Consider the following 22,773-nt stretch of genomic DNA (forward strand, 5'->3'; position numbering starts at 1 on the left):
ATATTGGAGGGGATATTTGTGAGGGGAGACAGGGATTTTGTTGATCCATGTTCTGTATTGATTTGAGATTTATAAAATGACAGTTGTACAGAATATTGTTTCTTTTTATACTTTAAGAAAATGATTTTTAAATATAAAATCATAACGGTTTGAGGCTTGTGCAGATGGGATCCAACAGAGCTTGTGAGGACAGGGCGGGGATGGGACAGGGACAAACTTTCTCCCCATGTCATTCTCTAGTTTGCCATCATATAACAGAGTTCTAAAATGATCTTAACTCTTTAATTATGTTAGAAACATTACTGTGAGTTTAAGTAGTGTAATTCCTGGATAATGCTCAGTCTCTTAATTTCTGGAATCCACACTGAACTCTTGAGGCACGGGTGGGGTATTAATGTCCTAATGAAATGTAGGGGGCCCTTTTACAAATTGGCCCCACTTCACACTCATTCTAAGATCCCTTTCCATTTATACTCAGGAGTAATTTAAGGACTTGTTTCTTTATGGGAAGGATGGTGAATGCATGGAAAAGCTTCCCAGTGGAGGTGGGGAGATAAGAACAGAGTGTGAATTCAAGATGCTGGATAGGGTGGGGGGAGACATTTAAACAGATAAAAGAATATGGGCTGAAGATACAACAGTGGTAAGCCTCCATTCTAATAGTTGTACCACTGCAAGGTTTTAATGACAAAACTGCTTTAAATTTTGACCATGAAAGTTGCTCAGTGTTGCATAGCTAGATGTGCTGGCTGGAGAAAGGGAGTCAAAGGTAAAGTGCCGAATTAAGATGGGGGCATAATTGGAGATGAGGTTCTATTTCCTATTAGTGCTGGAATATAGACTCACTGATTGTTATGGTGAAAACAGAATGCTAGCACTTCCAGATTTGTGATGCATTGCGCACCGAGGTGTTTAGTCTGGATGGGACTCAAAGCTACACAATTAAGATGCCACTACTCTTCTCTTCTGCTATTGTGATCTGCCCTGGCTGCTTTCAGGAGAGTGGAGAATACTTGTGGTGTATAGCTATGTCATCTTGCTATCTCCCACGGAAGAACCACCAGTCATTGCGGTGGGCAGCTGTATGTGACATCACCCAGGGGGGTCTTATCGGCTATAATTTCCAGCAGCATGTGGCTGCAGGGTATGGCCAAAGGGGGAAAGCTTGCTACTTAGAGCACCACGGGAGTGACACTAGAATTCTATGGTAAAATAGAAGATCAAGTCCAAAGGTACTGTTACCATTAATCCCGTGGTGGGCCCTATGAATAAACATTTGACTATGAGGGAAGGCCTCACTGGTGTTATCTCTTGCTCAGGTTTCATGAGGTCTCTATTATATCTTCAGACTCTACCCTACCTTCTCTTGATCCTCCAGCTGCTGCTTCTCCACAAACGGTTTGTGCAGTTGGAGTGTCTGTAAGCCTTTTGTTCTTTTATTCAGGACATCATATCAAAATTTTCTAATGTGGACTATAATTTTACAGTAGCCTACAAACATGTATCTTTTTTGGAAACATGTGAAACCTCCCTGCAAGCAGTATCCTCTTTGACAAATAAGGACTCTAGCTATCCATCTAAAATTGGAAATGTTATGTGCGTGAAGTTTTTGACATTATCTTACATGGATGAATGATGAAGAAAGGAACATAGGACATAGATTCAAATAAAACACAGAAACCATTAACGCTGACCATTGTTTGGTTCTTTTATTCTACTAAGACTCATAAATTCAGGACCAGATTGTTAGGAAACATACTTTCATAATCTTCTTAAAGTGCTCCATAATTTTCTAGTCAATCCTGGTCAGCATCCTATTTACCTGCTATTTGATCTTCAAAATAAAGTGAAGAATGACTAAGCAATCTAATGTGCTGTATTTATACACACGCATTATCTTAACAACAGCTTTTCTTTTATATTGTATATACATAATTTTTCCAGTGAAGTGTAGATGGCATCAACAAGTCTGGAGTACATCACTGAGTCTTAAACCAACCATTTATTACATCACTGCAGGTTTGAATGGACAGAATACAAAGTTTAAAAAATGATAGAAAAATAGTTTGTTGTGATACAGAAGCCCTAATATTTTTTTCCCACCAAAACAAACGTGCATTTAAAATATTTATTCAGTGCATAGCTACAGCGAATGAAGCTTTAAAAAAAAAAAAGACAAGATGGAACACGTGATAACAAAACATTAACAACATGAGCCACTCAATTCCTATGCAGCAGAATCGCTACTGACAAGATTAAGCGACTATAATAATCCAGGGAGTTTATATTCCAGTTTTAAGTTGCTAATTTATACATAAAAATTATTTGTAGGCAAAAACATAACTTCATGATAGATCTATTTTACTTTCCAGAACTAGGCATTTAGAAATAAAACAGATGTATCATACAGCAAAATAAAGCATACAGAAATGCTGGCTTAAACAGCAAACTTACATGATTCATATAATAAAGAAACAGTTTATCACAAAAAGTGTTTCACATTGTTTCACGACTGTAGAGTTCTCTTATATTGCACATGTCCAGAACATGTCATTCTTCAAAAATAAATTACAACCAAATATGCTATGACTTGATTGTCTGCCTATAATTGATACACTAAATAAAATCCTGTAAGTGTGTTTTCATTTAATAATGCAGACATTTACTCGATGTTTGCAAAACAAACCGCATTCAGTGTCAGCCAGCTGAGTTGGTCCAGACTTGATGGGCTTGACATTATTCTTTTAAATAATGCAAGCCTTCAGAAAAAAGTAACAAACATTAAAATAATTAATGAAACAAGGATTTGTCGTCATAGGATGGAAATGCTTGGTCTATAGCATCTGTGCTTACTAGAATTGTGGTGTGTACATCGAGGAAAGAAAATGTTTGACTCGCAGCTACTGTTTTTAAAAAGGAAATTATCATCTGCTTAAAAGCTGCCATTCATATAGGGCTTCTTTTACAAAGCCTTGCTACCGATTCTCCATGCGGCAAATGAGAGGACGCCCATTCAATTTCTATGGGCTCTCATTTGCCGCGCGGGAATTGGTAGCGCAGCTTTGTAAAAGAAGCCCATAACGATGGCGATATCTGGTGGTCATTTTATAAATTCTTGATGTGTGTTTTCTATGGAAATTCCATCAGGTTGTTCTGATTTTGCTTTAAAAAGACAATGAACCCATGTACACTTTTCCCATCTTTACTGCAACATGCATTTAAATTTTCTTTTGGTCACAATGGCATGGTACAGTGCTCTATCAGTTGTGACCATTTCATTTGGCAGCACAACACTTAATTGAAAACTATAGCCCAAATGCAGAGAATGAAAAGGAAATCAAAAAGATCACATCATTTATGGTTCCAAATTATGGAAATGATACCTAGTTGTCACTTAGCAACATTAAATCACTAGGATCACGACACTTTGGCTTGTGATTCTCTTCTATCTAACCTAGCATAAACTTAATATCCATAATACAAGTGTTTAATTCCAAGAAAAATGGGGAAATTCAAAACCCTCATTCTCTTTTTAATAAAAATAATTACTGTAACATTCTAATGAAATACTGCTCTTGGTTTTCCAACTAATAATACATATGAACATTAGAATACAATTGTGGGAATCTATTTTATGAGGAGACTTTCTCTAAAGTAAGTTGCTAGTGTCTCCAATAACACAAAGGGCAATCAGTCTAGAACTGCATTATGTCTTGTTCTGTGCAGCACTGCCCTAATGAAAAGACAAGGTTCCCTTTCTTGAATAGTCCTTATTAAGTTAAATACAAAAAGAAAAAAAAACCCACAAGAATCCCAATTATAGGAAAGGCTCATATAGATTTACAATCACTATTGCTACATAGAGAAGACCCCAAGACACATTTGTAGCATCTTATGTAAGACCAGAGAATTGTTTGGTATTGCCACAACTACAGGCATATGTGTTCTACATATAAAAGCAATTAGATCTTTGTACACAACATTGAAGAATTGATCTAAATCACTAGTCATACAGGCTGAAACATACACTAGAGCTACAGTATCTGCTGTATAAATGTTTCAGGCTCTGCTCATGACTATCAAATACAGCAAGCCGTGTTTCAGTAGTATATTTAGGAATAGCTATTTCACAGAAAAAAGAGACATAAAAGAGAGAGAAAATCTAAATTTGTATGTTATCTAACACTGATAGTGCAGAAGAAATTCAGATATTATTCCAGGGTCAGATCTTAAGTAGGAAATAATAGCCTGGAGCTAGTTGGTAAAAAAAAAAAACCCCAAACCAAAAACGATGAATTCATCCAGCAGCAATATATATATATATATATGCATATGGTAATTACGCTCTTCTGTTTCTCATGTGAATGGTTAGTTCTTCATTGCTCAACACATTTTTTTTTCCTGATGATTAAAGGGGGAAAAGCACAGCAAAGATATTATAATCCTAAGATTATTCAAAGGTTTCCCACCGCTTTCTAAGTTGTTCTACTTTACCTTGTTCTGGTGCTATGTCCTGCTTTGTCTTGCATAATAAATCTTCAAATGGATCTTTTGGCTCCTCTGCATTTGAGGGAAGCAACAATGGTTCCAACACCTGAGAGGGCCTAGGGGGGATAGCAGGCCGTTCACTGGACTTTACAGCCATGCGTTTCTTGCTGTCTGATAAATTCACACCAGACTGAGGTGGCTCTAATGTTCTGAAATTAGGAGTGGCATTTATATTTCTTGACTGCATACAGCTGGTTTGGGATAAGTTATGGTTTGACTGCATCAGTGGACTAACTTGTGAACCTGTTGGAACCTGACCAAAGAGACCAGTTAGGGGCAGCACTGACAAATTCTGCCGAGGTCTTGGTGGTTGATAAAAGCAAGAACCAGATGTAATTAAGCTTGCGCTAAAGCTAGGGCCTACAGGAGTTGCAAATGGGGGTCTGACCATAGGTAGGGCTGTTGGCACTGCGTGAGTGAATGGATTTAGCGATGGCTGCAAAAACTGTGGTCCTGCAGAAGGATAACCCACCTGCTGACCAAGTACTGCAGTTGAAGAAGCAAAGTCATTTGCCAGGGAAGGAAAGATAGCAGGACTGGAGTGAAGAGAAGTTGCAGAATTGTGCAAGCTACTAGACCCTGGTGGTTGGGTGGTGCTCTGACAACTGCTGAGTGGATCCAATAAACTAAGGAGGTCATCACTACCTGCATTTTCTGTAAGAACCTTTACTGGCTGAAGCATATCAGCAGTACCACTGGAATCTGACAAAAGCTGGGCAGGATTAGAAGAGTAATTAAGTGGTTCACTTGATTCTGGTTCAAGAGATGTATTCCCAATACCAAATGATTCATGCATCAGTTCCGAAGCCAAGTCATTGCTTGCGACAGTTTGTGTCTTCAAATGGTCTGCTGCTGTTCCATGCAATGCTTGATGTTTCCCAGGTCTAAGTGTAGGAGGTGGGGGAACTATGCCAAGCTCTGGAGTTTTTCGGCTTTGAGGCCTAGGGATGGTGATGTTACTTTGAGTGCTTGTTTCTTCCTTTTCTGAAGATGTTACTATGCTTTCCTTGCAATGTGGTCTTTGTGGGCTTGAGGAGCTACTGATGCGAAAAGCCAAAGGTCTTTCAGGTGAACTCTGAGAATACTTTGTAGGAATAGCCATGTCATCTTGACCCATACTCCAAAGTTTGTTATATGGATGAGGATGTTTCATTGGTGGCATAATTCTGTTTCTTTCAGGTACCCTAAAGTCCATTCTCTGTCAAAATATAAAGAGAGAGGGCTTAAGTATTTACCTTACTGATATTTTCATAATAAAAAACAAGTACAGAAAAATTAGCACAACAAATTGTTTTACTATATTAACTTCTGCAGGAAACTAAACACCTTTGATAACAAAAAAAGTTAGGAATCTACTTATTTATCTGGGCAGCAGTCTGAATATTGGCTGACACACCGGTAACTGTCAGTGACCACATATGACCCGGATATTCAATGCTGGTGCCTTGATTAGGTTTGGAACTGAATTTCCAGTTCTAATTCAGCCTGTGGATATCAGCAACCCTAAAACCATAATTCTTGTTTTGGACATCTGAAAACTGGCATTTAGATGTCCACACTGCATGGATGTCCAAATCCTGATTATATAAAGCCGGGATATGGACATCTAACACTGCAGTATGTCCATATCGCAAGGGAGCATGATCTGGGTGGGACCAAAATATAGACGCCCAACTCTGATCACAGAAGGGGAAGGGATGTTCATCTCTAAAATGATGGATGTTGTTTAGACCTGGTACTTGGCACATCAAAGTCACAGAAATTGGCTTTCCTTGAGCAGCTATCTACTGGAAGGATTAAGGTACAACATCTCCTTAATTCCCCACAGTGGTTTCTATACCCCTTCCTCTTCCCTGAATGTGAAACTGGCAAGGGATACCAGGCTCTATGACAGCTTCAGGTACTATAGATGTTATTAATAGAGCAGCATACAGCTCTGAGTAGTAACCTAATGGTTAGTGCAGTGGACCGAGAACTAAGGGACCTAGGTTCAACTACTTCAGGTCTTTTTTAAATTATTTTTTAAAATTGCGAGCCCTCCAGGTACAGAAAAATACCTACTGTACCTGAATATATAAAACATGTGCAAGCCTGAAGGCTAATAAAGTGGTGTACAATCAGGCATAGTAGGTATTTTTCTGTTCCTGGAGGGCTCGTAATTAAAAAAAAAAAAAATCAAATCACAAACAGCTGAAGTGAGATTTGAACCTGGGTCCCCTGATTCTCAACCCACTGCTCTAACCATTAGGCTATCCCTCTGCTTTACATGGGTGTCTATGTGGCCATTTTATAAGATGGACAATCCTATGCTACCACACAGTTGTCCATGACCCTTGTTTTCCCCTGTTCATAATTTGGAAGTTTTAGTTTGCAAAATGGATGTTCAAGTCGGACATTTCTGGAACATGGATGTCCATCTCGCACGTATTTTAGAACAGGCTATATCCTGTTCTAAAATACATGTAGGATGGATGTCCATTTGTGATGTACTGGTAGGTCACTTGCCTATTGTGGCCATGGCTTGAGTTTGAATCCTGCACTGAGATTTCTGTCAGGTAGCCCGGTCTGTGGCCATTTCAGGCATCCATCCACTTTCAATCAGATAAAGACCTGAACAGTCCATCCAGTCTGCCCAACAGTCACACTCAATAACAACAATGAATGTGATATAAAATACTTGATCATTGTCTAACTTTGGCATTTCAGGGACATAAACCATTGAAGTCCACTGGCCTTGTCTTTAGTTTATAACTACTGAAGATGCTGTCGAAGCCCACTCCAGTCTATCCAAATCCATCTTGTCAACTGTGGAACACATACCATAAAAGTCTGCCCGGCACTGTCCTCACGTTTCACATTACTGGAGTTTGTCGAAGCCCTCTCCAGTTCATCCTAAACCAGACTGCCATATACAGGACCCAGACCATACAAGCCTGCCCAGCACCAACCTTAGTTCTTCACAGTCAGAGTCGCCATCTAAAGCACCATTCAACATGCAACACACATGCAAACATTTATGTTTTTTTAAATAACATTCATTTTTTAATTAAAGATCCTCTGTGTTCATCTCACGCCTTTCTGAATTCCCCACCTGCTAGACACCAGGAAAACCCTAGATAGGCCCCATGAGGCAGGGAGGTGTCTTTTTGTGGGGGGGGGGGGGGGGGGGGGGGGGAGGTATCTGTGTGGCACTTATTCTACCTCTGGCTCCTTTAAGATGGCCCTGGGAGTATAGGGCCACATATTAGTGGCCCGAATTAAAAAAAAAAAAAAAGCAGCTTGTGAGGCTGATCACAAGTTGTGTTTATTCATTTATTGTGGGAGTTACTAACCTCAGCTTAGTAAAACCCACTTTATCCACGTAAATCACTGACAAGTGCCCTCAAGTTGGTAAGACCTAATCCCCATATAATACCTGGTAATCAAATGTACATTCTTTCCCATCCTCTTCTTTGGGAGTTCGCAAATCTTCCAAACTTTTGGCTTGAGTAAGGGGCTGTGTTGGGGTCTCTACCTCCAAATGACTGAAAATGTCTTCTAAAAGACAGATTTCTCTGAATCTGTCAGATGTGGGTGGATTTGGCAATCCATCATCATTTATGTTCTTCTCTGGACTTATCGTCTCATCCCCATCTGCATCAGATTCTTTTAGGGCTCGGTATGGCTGAGGCCTATGAAACAGATAATTAGGTTATTTCACAAGGTGCATAAATACTAAGGCTATGCAGAATCGGCAGGGTACAATGTCAAATTGTTAAAGTCAGAGCAAAATATGGAGTTATAGGTGGAAAGACAAAGCTATCCAGCAGAGTGTTCGAAGGTAAACAAATATGCAGCACCTCCCTAAAGAAAAATCATGTGAAATTATTTTTAACTTCTGTTTAGCTATAGTTACAGCCCCATGTTTTCTGTGACAGATTTTTCAAGCTTGTCTGGCAAAAGTTTGCAAATTCTTTGGCAGAATTTTCAAAGTTCTGTGGCAAATACATGGCACATTTTCACAAATTTACATATATTGGCACACTGAATTTTGCATGCGCATGTATTTACAGTTTTATAAACGTGTCATTTTTTTGGCACTCGTGAACAATGTATTTATTTGGTCCTTTTTTTTAAGGGAAGGATTTTAATGATTGATGCTGGGGAAGGGAGGAGGGGGATAATGAATGATGGAAGGTATCTGAGGGTTAAGAGGAAAGAAATGGAAAAAGGGTCTCAGGCAGAATGGGTAGGGGGAGAGGGAAAAGAAAGCAGAAAGGATAGGGATGTATGGGGAGGGGAGGAGAGGGAGAATCATGGAAAAGGGGAAGAAGATAGGAGGAGGAGGGTGAAGGAGAGGAATCATGGAGAGGTAGAAGAGAGAAAAAGAGCGGGGAGAGGGGGATCAAGGATTGGGAGAGAGAGGGATGAGCCCTCACACCCTACAGCTCCCAAATTCCCTCAATGAAATCCCAGAGTGCCTTTGAAACCTTTATTCTCTCCCTGCCTGCCATCTCCAATCTCTAACCACAATCCCTCTAACCCCATTTACACCCCACACCGCTACCTCTAATCTCCTATCTCCCTGTTCCCCATCTTGAATTTCTTCAGACTCTACTCACCTTCTTATACACTGTTTCCCATCCTGTCTGCACACCCCCCCTTTCAATCCTCTCACTCACTCCCCTCTCTTCCTCCACACAACCCCACAGCCCCTCCAATCTACTCTCTCACCCCCTGCATCCTCTCCAATCCTCTTACTCTTCTTCAGGCACTTTCTCCCCACATAACCCATCCTGAACATTCCCTTTATCCCCCTCAAGAACCTATAAATAAATAAATTTTGCACCCCTTACCATGATAGTCTGGGATCTTAGCTATGGTGCTCTTTCTTAGAGGTCAGCACCATAGGCAGGCATGTAAACCTAAGAGACTTTCTGACATATCTTGGTGAATGCATCTCTTTATGCAGACAGTGAATGAATGCAGAATTTGATGTTTCAATTTGCATTTATTTCTTACATTGAAGAAAGTTTAATACTATACTAGCTCAAGGGTTGTCTGGGGGGAGGGTAAAGGTCACTATACAGTAATCTGCTAGTTTTATCTTTAAACTAGTGCACCTATACAATCTTTCTGAACCAGTCTCACTGAGGTACAGTGGGGGAAATAAGTATTTGATCCCTTGCTGATTTTGTAAGTTTGCCCACTGACAAAGACATGAGCAGCCCATAATTGAAGGGTAGGTTATTGGTAACAGTGAGAGATAGCACATCACAAATTAAATCCGGAAAATCACATTGTGGAAAGTATATGAATTTATTTGCATTCTGCAGAGGGAAATAAGTATTTGATCCCCCACCAACCAGTAAGAGATCTGGCCCCTACAGACCAGGTAGATGCTCCAAATCAACTCGTTACCTGCATGACAGACAGCTGTCGGCAATGGTCACCTGTATGAAAGACACCTGTCCACAGACTCAGTGAATCAGTCAGACTCTAACCTCTACAAAATGGCCAAGAGCAAGGAGCTGTCTAAGGATGTCAGGGACAAGATCATACACCTGCACAAGGCTGGAATGGGCTACAAAACCATCAGTAAGACGCTGGGCGAGAAGGAGACAACTGTTGGTGCCATAGTAAGAAAATGGAAGAAGTACAAAATGACTGTCAATCGACAAAGATCTGGGGCTCCACGCAAAATCTCACCTCGTGGGGTATCCTTGATCATGAGGAAGGTTAGAAATCAGCCTACAACTACAAGGGGGGAACTTGTCAATGATCTCAAGGCAGCTGGGACCACTGTCACCACGAAAACCATTGGTAACACATTACGACATAACGGATTGCAATCCTGCAGTGCCCGCAAGGTCCCCCTGCTCCGGAAGGCACATGTGACGGCCCGTCTGAAGTTTGCCAGTGAACACCTGGATGATGCCGAGAGTGATTGGGAGAAGGTGCTGTGGTCAGATGAGACAAAAATTGAGCTCTTTGGCATGAACTCAACTCGCCGTGTTTGGAGGAAGAGAAATGCTGCCTATGACCCAAAGAACACCGTCCCCACTGTCAAGCATGGAGGTGGAAATGTTATGTTTTGGGGGTGTTTCTCTGCTAAGGGCACAGGACTACTTCACCGCATCAATGGGAGAATGGATGGGGCCATGTACCGTACAATTCTGAGTGACAACCTCCTTCCCTCCGCCAGGGCCTTAAAAATGGGTCGTGGCTGGGTCTTCCAGCACGACAATGACCCAAAACATACAGCCAAGGCAACAAAGGAGTGGCTCAGGAAGAAGCACATTAGGGTCATGGAGTGGCCTAGCCAGTCACCAGACCTTAATCCCATTGAAAACTTATGGAGGGAGCTGAAGCTGCCAGTTGCCAAGCGACAGCCCAGAACTCTTAATGATTTAGAGATGATCTGCAAAGAGGAGTGGACCAAAATTCCTCCTGACATGTGTGCAAACCTCATCATCAACTACAGAAGACGTCTGACCGCTGTGCTTGCCAACAAGGGTTTTGCCACCAAGTATTAGGTCTTGTTTGCCAGAGGGATTAAATACTTATTTCCCTCTGCAGAATGCAAATAAAGTCATATACTTTCCACAATGTGATTTTCCGGATTTAATTTGTGATGTGCTATCTCTCACTGTTACCAATAACCTACCCTTCAATTATGGGCTGCTCATGTCTTTGTCAGTGGGCAAACTTACAAAATCAGCAAGGGATCAAATACTTATTTCCCCCACTGTATGCGCTATACAACTGCATGTAGCTATGACAGTAAATCTGATAAGGTACAATTATGCAATGGAATATTCTGAATGTGACTGTTTAATATGTACGATAGGACTGGTTAACTTTTTAGCACTATTCCCCTTATTAGACATCAATGTTAAGCAGAAAACAAATACTGATAAAGTAACAGAAGATACCCTTTCATGTTATCTCTTTGTATGACACATGTATGTCATGGGGTAGATCTATAAGTCATTTCTGTGTTTAAAACAGAATTTCATGCACAGAAACAAGCGTTCATACAATAACCCTGGGTATATACGTGCAAACTTACATACATCCTATATACATGTAAGTTTTGCTGACCTCAGTAGAGCCCAGTAGTGTAGTCAGACAGCCGATTTAGGGCAGGCCCGAGATCAAAGTGTGTGGGCCAAAATTTTTATGTCTGCTGCCTCCCCCAAACTAAAGCAAAACCCGAATTTAACTTCTGCCACCTCTCCCGGTGCCCTCCCCCCCAAATATGTAAATGAAATACCTGTGCTGGCAAGGGATCCCCCCTTACTGCCAAATAAGCTTACTTCTCGGGTGACTGCTAACACAGTCCCGGAACTGCTTCTGCCAGCTGCTGGCCTGCGCGTATGCTCAATTTCATGCATGCGTGAAAACAGCATGCCCACAGTGGAGGGGCCTGCAGCAGTGCTGGTAGCTGCCTAAGAAGTAAGCTTGTTTGGTGGGAAGGAGATGGGCCTGAGCCCAAATTGGCTATGGCACAGGTAAAATCATTCCTGGGGGGGCAGACTTTTCACTTATGTGTGTATGTTATACATATTTAAGCAGGTGTAACTGTGTGGAAATTTTAACAACAGTACTTATGTGCAAATCTGAAGCTTATTATAAAATTACCCTAAAAAATGATCAACAACTTTTAATATAAAGTCATCACTGCTGCATAAAATGTTCTGTACATATATCAGATAAAAGAGTTTGCTAACAAACATGAAATAACAAGGAATGAAGAATAGACCATTCAAAGGGAGCAGAGAAGAGAAAATTTTCAGAGAAGCCAGAGACAGGATCCTCCTCATGCTGAAATTCGTCGTCAGAAGAGTCTTCAGAAAGGAAGACAGTATAGTGACGTGTTGGTTTTACAGAGCTGAAGAAGACATGGAGAGAAAAGTAAGTTACTAAGTGTCAGATTCAAAGCTGTGTCCTGCATCTCTCAATCTGCTGAGTTTGAATATTCTGCTTTTAATAAAGCACCGGATTCAAATTTACAGTGGAGAGGGTGAGAATGTCAAAGTGAGGATACCACCCTTATGATGAGGGTCTCTCAACAGGTTCAAAGCTTTAAACTCCAACTACTGTATGTGCATTAGAGAATGACATGGGGACGGGGAACCGCAGTAACCACGGGGACGGGGACAGGGACAGATCCCACGGGGACGGGACGGGGACAGAGGCCACGGGGACAAACCTTGTCCCCGTGCCATTTTCTACTTTGAAGTCTGTTAATGACCTGTTTAAGTGATGCCTACAAAGATATTTTGATTTTTTGGACAAACAAGCAAACATACTGGCCACAACTAGCAAAATTTGCATGGGAGATCCTGTACATCCTGCTACCAGCACATCTTCTAAGAAGACAACTTCTATTCCAGGAAGGACTGTGGACGACAGGAGAGCTAGATTCAATCCTGACATTGTTGATGATTTCTTATTTATTCACAGATTAAAAAAAACATAACAGAGCTTTATAGGGCATATTTTTCCCCTCTAGGGCATATAGAATGGGTTGTATTTTATACCCCTGGACATTTTAACAGTGTGAATTAGGATTCCTTGGTGTAGTAGAAATCACCTATTGTTGGGGTTGGAAGGGTAGAGGGTGGTGGTGGGAAGGAGGGTTATTATAGCTGCTCATTGTTATTCTCTATTTGTAATTTATACACAACAGTTGCACAGCATATTGTTCCTTTTTATATTTTAATAAAAAGATTTAAATATAAAATCATAAGTGTTTGAGGCTTCTGCAGATGAGGACAGAGCCCATGGGGACGGGGCGGGGATGGAGACAGAACCTGCGGGGGTGGGGTGGGGACGGAGACAAACTTTGTCCCCATGCCATTCTCTAATGTGCATGTTAACTTATTTAGGAATATCATGGAGGTGCTGTACCATAGAAGGATCTCAGAAGGACTATAAGGATAATTTTCAAAGGCATTTCTGCATGTAAATCCCTCTTATGCATAGAAAAGGTTTTTTTTTCTTTTTTAATTTCCTAGCCTATGTGCAAATACTTTTCCACACATAAGTTTATGCATTTCACAGGGTGGGGTTAGGATGGATATAACACTAATATGCCTACTTTTTTTATTTCCAAAAGTATGCATATAATTGTACCTGAATAAAGTACTCACACAAATAATAGGTGGAAATTTGTAAGCATATTTTTGCCAAGGGAATTTTCCTCTATTATAAACATGTATCATATGAGAATGCCTGTATAAAGGGCAATATCTAACCAACTACCGAATATGATGGAAAACATTAATTATATTTTGTCAAATTTTTACTTGGTGGGAAAGAGGAAACTGTTCTATTCTCAAGATAAAGCTGGTTCAGTTTTTGCACTGAAAATCTTGTAGTATTTTCAAGTAGGTAAATCCCAAGACACAAATGTATAAACATTTTGTTATAAATGTTCAAAAGTATTACAATCAATGGAATCAAACAGAACCAATGCTAGATCAAAGATTAACCCTGACTGAACCCCATGTTTTCTGCAACTGAATCGTAATAAAGTAACAACCAAATAACCATATATTTCAAAGGAAAACCTTTCTTAAATAGGACGCAGAATGCGGGTGGGTGGGAGATAAGAGGTAGGACAAATGAGCAAGGGGGCTTGAGTGTTGCTCATTCACATGAAACTTTATAGGGGAGGGCCAAAGAGCAATGTATATAAACCAAGGTGTCAAGCGAAGCAACATGACTGTGCTGGGCTTCCAAGAAGTCTAGAGAAAACTATCCAAAATAGCTATACCTTCAACTAGTAAGGGTGGGGCTGGGGTGGTTCAAGAGCCTCACTGCTTTTGGCAGCTGCTTGGAGTGCTGCAGAGCTTGATGGTAAGGCATGGCAGGAGGTTTGAGTGCAATGTATCAAACCACTGCTGACATTTAGGAGGTAATTCTAGAACTGGGCATCTTTGTTTAGGCACCTTGATGCCACCCATTTTGAGCCTGGGTGCTAAATATTAGCGTAACATTTACATGCCCGCAGGTCCAGCAGCCGCAGACCTGGTGTAACTGTGGGCGCCTAAATGCAGTAAGAGCATGCATAATTTACTGTGGGGGCCCTTTTACTAAGGCATGTAGGTGCCTATGCGTGTCCAACGCGAACCAATAGGAACTACTGCCCGGCTATCATGTGCCCTGGGCGGCAATTCCATTTTTGATGTGCACCCAAAACACACGGTAGAAATTTTCTACCGAGTGGCGCTTACATGGTGGTAATCGGTAGTTTACATGCACTGGCTGCTTACCGCCCGGTTAACGTGCAAGACCTTACTGCTAAGTCAATGGGTGGCGGTAAGGGCTCAGGCTGAAAATGGACGCGCACTGGTTTTAATTTTGCCTCACGTCCATTTTCAGCCACAAAAAAGCCTTTTTTCCAGGCACATTGAAAAATTGACCTGCTCGCATCCAAAACACGCGTCTACACCAGCACAGACCAATTTGAGGCGTGCCTTAGTAAAAGGGCCCCCCGTAAGTTGCACTTTTAAGTGGCAGCACTGCCCATGCCCCACTCTCTTGCAGTTATGCACTATGCCACTTATGTGCACCCTTACAGAATAGTACTTAGTCAATTTGCTGTTGCCTACATGTGCGAAAGTACTGGTATTCTCTACATTTATAGGTACCAAGTTGCAAAACTGTGGGACTTTGTTTAGGAAAGTTACATCTCCTTTTGTTATATTAGTGGGTTTCTCTGTTCCTAGCTGCATTCTGTCATTCTGCCACAGAATTAATTCAAAGAAAATGATGAAGTCGCTAGCTATAAAATGCAAATTTGATTAAAAAAACGTTCATTTTCTTAACTATGAATGCAGCATAAGACACGAGTAATGTGAATGGAAGACATTCCTGCAGCTCTCTCCTTAACACAGGCACATCAGATAAGTCTGGCTGAAACTTGATTTTTGCCTTTTCATTTTTTTATTTGGAAGACAAGTTAAATTCAGGTACACTAGCGGGCTCATTTTCGAAAGAGAAGGACGCCCATCTTTCGACACAAAACGGGTGGCCCAAATTGGTATAATTGAAAACCGATTTTGGGCGTCCCCAACTGCTTTCCGTCATGGGGACGACAGAAGTTCATGGGGGCGTGTCGGAGGCGTAGCGAAAGCGGGACTTGGGCGTGCCTAACACATGGACATCCTCGACCCATAATGGAAGAAAAAGGGCTTCCCTGACGAGCACTTGGACGACTTTACCTGCTCCTGTTTTTCTTACGACCAAGGCACAAAAAGGTGCTCGAACTGACCAGATGACCACCAGAGAGAATCGGGGATGACCTCCCCTTACTCTCCCTGTGGTCACTAACCCCCTCCCACCCTCAAAAAAAATCTTTAAAAATATTTTGTGCCGGCCTCAAATGTCATACTCAGGTCCATTACAGCCGTAAGCAGGTCCCTGGAGCAGTTTTAGTGGGTGCAGTGCACTTCAGGCATGTGAACCCAGGCCCATCCCCCCTACCTGTTACACTTGTGGTGGTAAATGTGAGCCCTCCAAAACCTACCAGAAACCCACTGTACCCACATCTAGGTGCCCTCCTTCACCCATAAGGGCTATAGTAGTGGTGTACAGTTGTCGGGAGTGGGTTGGGGGGGGGGGGGGCTCAGCACACAAGGTAAGGGAAGCACTTGCTGCAGGGCCATTTTGGGGGAAGCCCTTACCACCACCCACTGAGATGTCGGTAAGGGCTCCCAAACTAACCTGGCAGTAACCAGGCAGCTCACGGTACTAACCGATTATCGCTAGGTACACACCGGCACTCCAAAAATAAATATATTTTTGTGGTGTTGGATATGACAGCGCGCTAGGGGTGGGAACTACTGCTGGGCTGCTGTGGTAGCCTGGCAGTAGTTTCTTTTTTAGTGAGCGGTAAGTGTGTGTTGGGCTTACCGCCACTTTGTAAAAAGGGGCCCTAACTGCTTTTATCACATCCTCTGGCAATGAGTTCCAGAGCTTAACTATTACTTCAGTGAAAAAAAATATGTTCTATTTGTTTTAAAAGTAGTACTACGTAAATGTATGGTGTGTCCCCTATTCTTTGTACTTTTTGAAAGCATAAATAATTGATTCACATTTACTCTTTCTACTCCACTCAGGATTTTGTAATCCTCTATTACATCTCCCTCAGTCTCTTCTCCAAGCTGAAGAGCCCCTATCTTCTCAAGCCTTGTAGTACCTGAAGACTGGAGGGTGGCCAATGCAACGGCAATTTTTAAAAAGAGTTCCAGGGGTGATCAGGGAAATTACAGACTAGTAATCCTGACGTCAATGCCGGGCAAAATAGTGGAAACCATTATAAAGAATAAAATTACGGAACACACAGACAAACATGGTTTAATGGGACAGAGTCAGCATGGGTTCAGCAAAGGGAAGTCTTGCCTCACCAATTTGCTTCATTTCTTTGAAGGTGTGAATAAACATGTGGATAAAGGTGAGCCGGTTTATGTAGTGTATCTAGATTTTCACAAAGCTTTTGATAAAGTTCCTCATGAGAGACTCCTGAGAAAATTAAAGAGTCATGGGATAGGACGCAAAGTTCTAGTGTGGATTAGGAATTGGTTATTGGACAGAAAACTGAGGGTAGGTTAAACGGCCATTTCTCTCAATGGAGGAGGGTGAACAGTGGAGTGGGACCGGTGCTATTTAACTACTGGGACCGGTGCTATTTAACATATTTATCAATGATATGGAAAGTGGAACGACTAGTGAGGCGATTGAAGGCCCCTTTTACAAAGTAGAGGAAAGCCCAATGTAGGCTTTCCATTTGCTAAACAGGAAGTACCGCCAGGCTACCGCAGCAGCCCAGCTTTACTTCCCACCCCCAGCGGGCCGCCTTATCTGGTGCTACAAAAATATATTTATTTTTATAGCACCAGGGTGTACCCGGCGGTAATCGGGCAGTGCTGCGCGGTGCCCAGTTGGCACGGGAGCCCTTACCGCCACCTCAATGGGTGGCGGTAAGCACCCCCCTCGCAAATGGCCACGCGACAAGTGCTTTACTTGCAGCATGGCCATTTCCTGCAGGAAACAAAGATCTACCCTTTTACCAGTAAGGTAAAAGGGGGCCTTGGCACGTGAAAAACATGCACCAGTGCTAGCTCAGGCCCCCTTTTACCGCAGCTTGGTAAAAGGGGCCCTAAGTTTGCACATGACACAAAACTATTCAAGGTTGTTAAAACACATACTGTGAAATATTGCAGGAAAACCTTAGGAAATTGGAAGACTGGGTATCCAAATGACAGATGAGATTTAATGTGAACAAATGCAAGGTGATACACATTGGAAAGAATAATCTGAATCTTAATTACCTGATGCTAGGGTCCACCTTGAGGGGTCAGCAACCTAGAAAAAGATCTAGGTGGTGGTGTAGATAATACGCTGAAATCTGCTCACTGTGCGACAGCGGCCAAAAAAGCAAACCGGATGCTATGAATTATTAGGAAAGGGATGATGAATAAGACCGAAAATACTATAACGCCTCTGTATTGCTCCATGGTGCAACCTCACTTTGAATACTGCGTTCAGGTCTGGTTGCCATATCTCAAAAAAGATATAGTGGAATTAGAAAAGGTTCAAAGAAGAACGACCAAAATGATAAGGGGATGGAACGCCTCTCATATGAGGAAAGGCTAAACAGGTTAGGGCTCTTCAGCTCGGAAAGGAGACAGATGAAGGGAGATATGATTGAGGTCTACAAAATCCTGAGTGGTGTAGAATGAGTAGAAGTAAATTGATTTTTCACTCAAAGACTAGGGGGACACTCAAGGAAGTTACACGGAAATACTTTTAAAACAAATAGGAGGAAATATTTTTTCCCAACAAATAGTTAAGCTCTGGAACTCTTTGCCAGAGGATGTAGTAACAATGTTAAGCGTATCTGTGTTTAAAAAAGGTTTGGACAAGTTCCTGGAGGAAAAGTCCATAGTCTACTACTGAGACAGACATGGGGAAGCAACTGCTTGCTCTGGGATTGTTAGCATGGAGTGTTGCCAGGATTTGGGTTTCTTTCATTTACTTGTGACCTGGCATGGCCACTGTTGGAAACAGGGTACTGGGCTAGATGGACAATTGGTCTGACCCAGTAGATGGACCACTGGTCTTATGTCAATGACTCAAACTACTGATGATATAGAGGGGTATTTTCAATATGACGTATAAGTTGGACTTTGGACGTTTTGTGCTAAGTAGGAGATTCTATATATGGTGCCTAAAAATTTGGTGCTGAAATCAGTACCGACTAAGCGTAGTCTATAATCGGCACCTAGATTTAGGTGCCGATTATAGAATATGTTTAGTTGATATTTCAGCGCCGATATCTGTGCGTATCCTTTTACGCAAATGAAAACCTGGTGTAAATCTCAGCATGTAGATTTAGGCACACTGGGCCATATTCTATAACTAGGCGCCTAAATTTTGGAATGCCCATGAAACGCTAATTTCCCCGCCAATAACCATGCCCTTTTTTGCCTCTGTGTGTTAGAAGTTCGGTGCACATCATTACAGAATTTGCTTAACGAGTTGTGCACCTAAATTCTAATCAGTGCCAATTTAGTGCTCATTATTGCTTGTTAAGTGCTGTTATCAGCGCTCATTAGTTTAAGTCAATTAAGTTACGAGCAGTGTTACAGAATCAAGTACACTATATAGAACCGGGGGGGGGGGGGGGGGGGGGGGGGTTTAAACATCCCAAATCTGAAAAGCATATGTAACAAATTTTGACTAAAGAAAAAATGTCTCTCTTTTTTGTTTTCAAAAATACCATTTCAACCAAGGTTTTGTGCTTTGTGCGTTTATCCTTTTAGGCCATTTTTGGAAAAACCCCGCAAAAGTTAAAAATCAAGCCATTGGGATGTAGGAGGGACCAGCATTTTTAGGAGACTGGTCCCCCATACATTCGAGGAGAGCAGTGGGGTACCCTAGAGGGCACTGCTGTGGAGTTCATATAAATGCTCCCAGGTACACATCTCACCGTTGCTCCTTTATCTTGCCTGCAGAGCCCTCCAAAACCCACCCCTAACCAAATTGTACACTACTACTACAGTAGCCCTAATGGATGATGGGGGCACCTATATGTGGATACAGTGGATTTTTAGTGACTTTTGGAGGGCTCACAGTTTCCACCCCAAGTGTAACAGGGTAGAGGGAGGTATGGGCCTGAGTCCACCTGTCTACAGTGCACTGCATCCACCACTATAGTACTCTGGGTACCTGCGTGCTTGCTCTAAATGACCTGGCTATATCATCTGAGGCTGTCATAGAGGATGCTGAGTACTATTTTTATTCACATTTTTGGAGGTGGGCGGGGGTCAGTAACCACTGGGGACTTAATGGGGGGGGGGGGGGGGTAATCCCTGAATCCCTCTATTGATTATCTGGTCATTTAAGGCACCTTTTTGTGTCTTATTAGAAAAACAGGTCTAGAGCATAACCTTGGAAGTATTAGCCCTAGACATTTTGGTTTTGTTCCATTATGGCTGTAAAATGTCCAAGTGTTATCTTACAACTTGGCCATTTTTTTTTTTGGGGGGGGGGGGGTGATTTTTACTGGCTGCGGTAAAAAGGGCCCCCACTACTGCAGGGCCCATTTTCCTGCAGCTTAGTAAAAAGACCCCTGAATTTCCAAGCATAAAGTCGGTGGTGGTCAGCAAAATGCTGAGTTCAGTTGGCTGAATATTGACCCCCTCCAAGTTTATACTTTTGATTAGTCTGTTACTGTGCAATAAAAACATTGTTTCTTTCCCCACATTAACCAGATTCCGGAACTTCCTCTGCAGTCTACCATCCACTATCTCCTCAAAACTCCTACTCATTAGGATATATATTTTTTGGCTTGCAGATCTACAGCATTGGGTGCTGTGTAACCAGGCTTGCCATGACATGCAAGCCATGCCTGTAGATTTGAAATGAAAAAAAAAAAAAAATCATGTCCATCATGGTTACAACCCTCATCATCTCCACATGACTGCACTAACTCCTGTCTACCTAATCTCTACACCAAGTTTTCGTGCAGATGACTTGCTGATCTCTTTCTAATGTTTAGCTTAACATGTCCTCTGTTAGCTGTAGCATGTGACAATACTGACAGCAGCGCCTGCTCCTTTTTTTAAATATCACGTCAGACACACCATGCCAGAGAGCTGGGGATGTGTTTCATGGCTCTGTGTACTATTACCAAGGTTTGGGTTTAGGTTTTAATGAGGAAGATCTGCAGCGTGAGAGTTCTCAGAGTGTCAGAATACGTGGACGAGCCGTTATCACATCACAGTGGCCAAAACTGAAATGCTGACAAAAGCGGATATTTCAAATTTAATTGACACTTAAATGTACTTGAGATTAAGGAGAAAACACACTTGCAGAGGATTTCAAACATTAATGAAGGATATTCTAGGCAAGATTGGTTTCTATTTTTTGTATATTATATATAAATAATCACATAACTAATATACATTTAAATGACAGTATTCAACCAGGTGCCAACCACACAAAAATATCTGTATGAGCTATAAGATTGTCGTCTTTATCTGTATATTCAGCTAAACCCACCTATATAATTCAGATCTCTGAATATGCAGTTGTATATGGATAAATTAGCTGTATAAAATTAGGCCTCTTGGTTTTTATATAACTTAAGAACATAAATGTTGCCATGCTGGGACAGACCGAAGGTTCATCAAGCAAGCATCCTGTTTCCAACAGTGGCCAAAGTACCTGGCAAGATCCCAAAACAGTACAATACATTTCATGCTGCCTAGAAACAAGCAGTGGATTTTCCCCAAGTCCATTAATAATGGCTTATGAACTTTTCTTTTAGGAAGTTATCCAAATCTTTTTTAAACCCCACTAAGCTAAATGCTTTCACCACATTCTCTGGCATTGAATTCCAGAGTTTAATTACACACTGAGGGGTCCTTTTATTAAGCTGCGGGAAAAAGGGCCCTGTGCTAGCGGCAGGGGCCATTTGTTTCCGTGCGCCAGGGCCCTTTCTCCTGCAGTCGGCAAAAGCCCCCCCCCCCCCCAAAGGCCAAGCGGTGAGATAACTCTTACCACATGGCCTTGTGGTGGGGAGCCCTTACCGCCACCCATTGAGGTGGTGATAATGGCTTCTGCGCTAACCCGGCGGTGACCGGGCAGCGAGCGGCGATGCCCAATTACCGCTGGGTTATCGTCACGCAAGCCATTTCTGAGGGTTTTCTTCCCCCCACCCCCAAAAAAAGGCCAAGCAGTGAGATAACTCATACCATGGCCATGTGGTGGGGAGCCCTTACCGCCACCCATTGAGGTGGTGATAATTGCTCCTGCGCTAACCTGGCGGTAACCGGGCAGCGAGCGGCGATGCCCAATTACCGCTGGGTTATCGTCACGCAAGCCATTTCCGAGGGTTGCGAGGACACTAAGGCTAGAAGATTGTCCTCCCTTGCCTGGGGGAGATAAGCTCGAGACGTCTGTGTGTTCAATAGAGCTGCTATGAATTCCAATTTCTGAACTGGAACTAGGTGGAACTTGGGATAATTTATTACAAACCCCAGCAGTTGGAGCAGTTGAATAGTAATCTGCATGGATTGTAGAACTCCTGCCTCCGTGGTGTTCCTTAACAGCCAATCGTCGAGATAAGGGAACACATGCACTCCCAGTCTGCGTAGCGATGCTGCGACAACTGCCAAGAACTTTGTAAATACCCTGGGCGCAGATGCTAGACCAAAGGGCAGCACGCAGTACTGAAAGTGCTGAGTTCCCAGATGAAATCGAAGGTACTTCCTGTGAGATGGAAGAACTGAGATGTGAGTATAGGCGTCCTTTAAGTCCAGACAGCATAGCCAATCGTTTTCCTGAATCATGGGAAGAAGGGTGCCCAGGGAAAGCACCCTGAACCTTTCTCGGACTAGAAATTTGTTCAGGGCCCTTAGGTCTAGGATGGGACACATCCCCCCTGTTTTCTTTTCCACAAGTAGCTGGAATAGAATCCCAGCCCTTCTTCCCCTGGCGGAACGGGTTCGACCGCATTGGCCTTTAGAAGGGCGGAGAGTTCCTTTGCAAGTACCTGCTTGTGCTGGGAGCTGAAGGATTGAACTCCCGGTGGGCAATTTGGAGGTTTTGATTCCAGATTGAGAGCGTATCCTAAGTGGACTATTTGAAGAACCCACCTGTCGGAGGTTATAAGAGGCCACCTTTTGTGAAAAAATATCAACCTCCCCCCAACAGGCAGATCGTCCG

At 42.3% G+C, this 22,773-nt stretch overlaps 1 protein-coding gene across 5 annotated transcripts in view; it reads right to left on the reverse strand.

Annotated features, from left to right (window-relative positions):
• Positions 1 to 1,005: 1,005 nt before the first annotated feature.
• DENND1A (DENN domain containing 1A) overlaps positions 1,006 to 22,773 on the reverse strand; it is a 1,150,393-nt gene continuing 1,128,625 nt past the window's right edge. For 3 of the 5 annotated variants that reach the window (XM_030207362.1, XM_030207363.1, XM_030207361.1), the window contains 3 exons: positions 12,293 to 12,421; positions 7,964 to 8,219; positions 1,006 to 5,746 (listed from right to left, as the gene is read on the reverse strand). In XM_030207362.1, coding sequence (XP_030063222.1) covers positions 4,451 to 5,746; positions 7,964 to 8,219; positions 12,293 to 12,421 — 1,681 coding nt within the window. In that variant the 3' untranslated portion in view covers positions 1,006 to 4,450. The remainder of the gene's footprint in view (positions 5,747 to 7,963; positions 8,220 to 12,292; positions 12,422 to 22,773) is intronic. The other 2 variants (XM_030207365.1, XM_030207364.1) reach the window with 1 other exon arrangement.

This window comes from Microcaecilia unicolor, chromosome 6, assembly GCF_901765095.1.
Source record: "Microcaecilia unicolor chromosome 6, aMicUni1.1, whole genome shotgun sequence".
In the NCBI taxonomy this organism is placed as follows: Eukaryota; Metazoa; Chordata; class Amphibia; order Gymnophiona; family Siphonopidae; genus Microcaecilia; species Microcaecilia unicolor.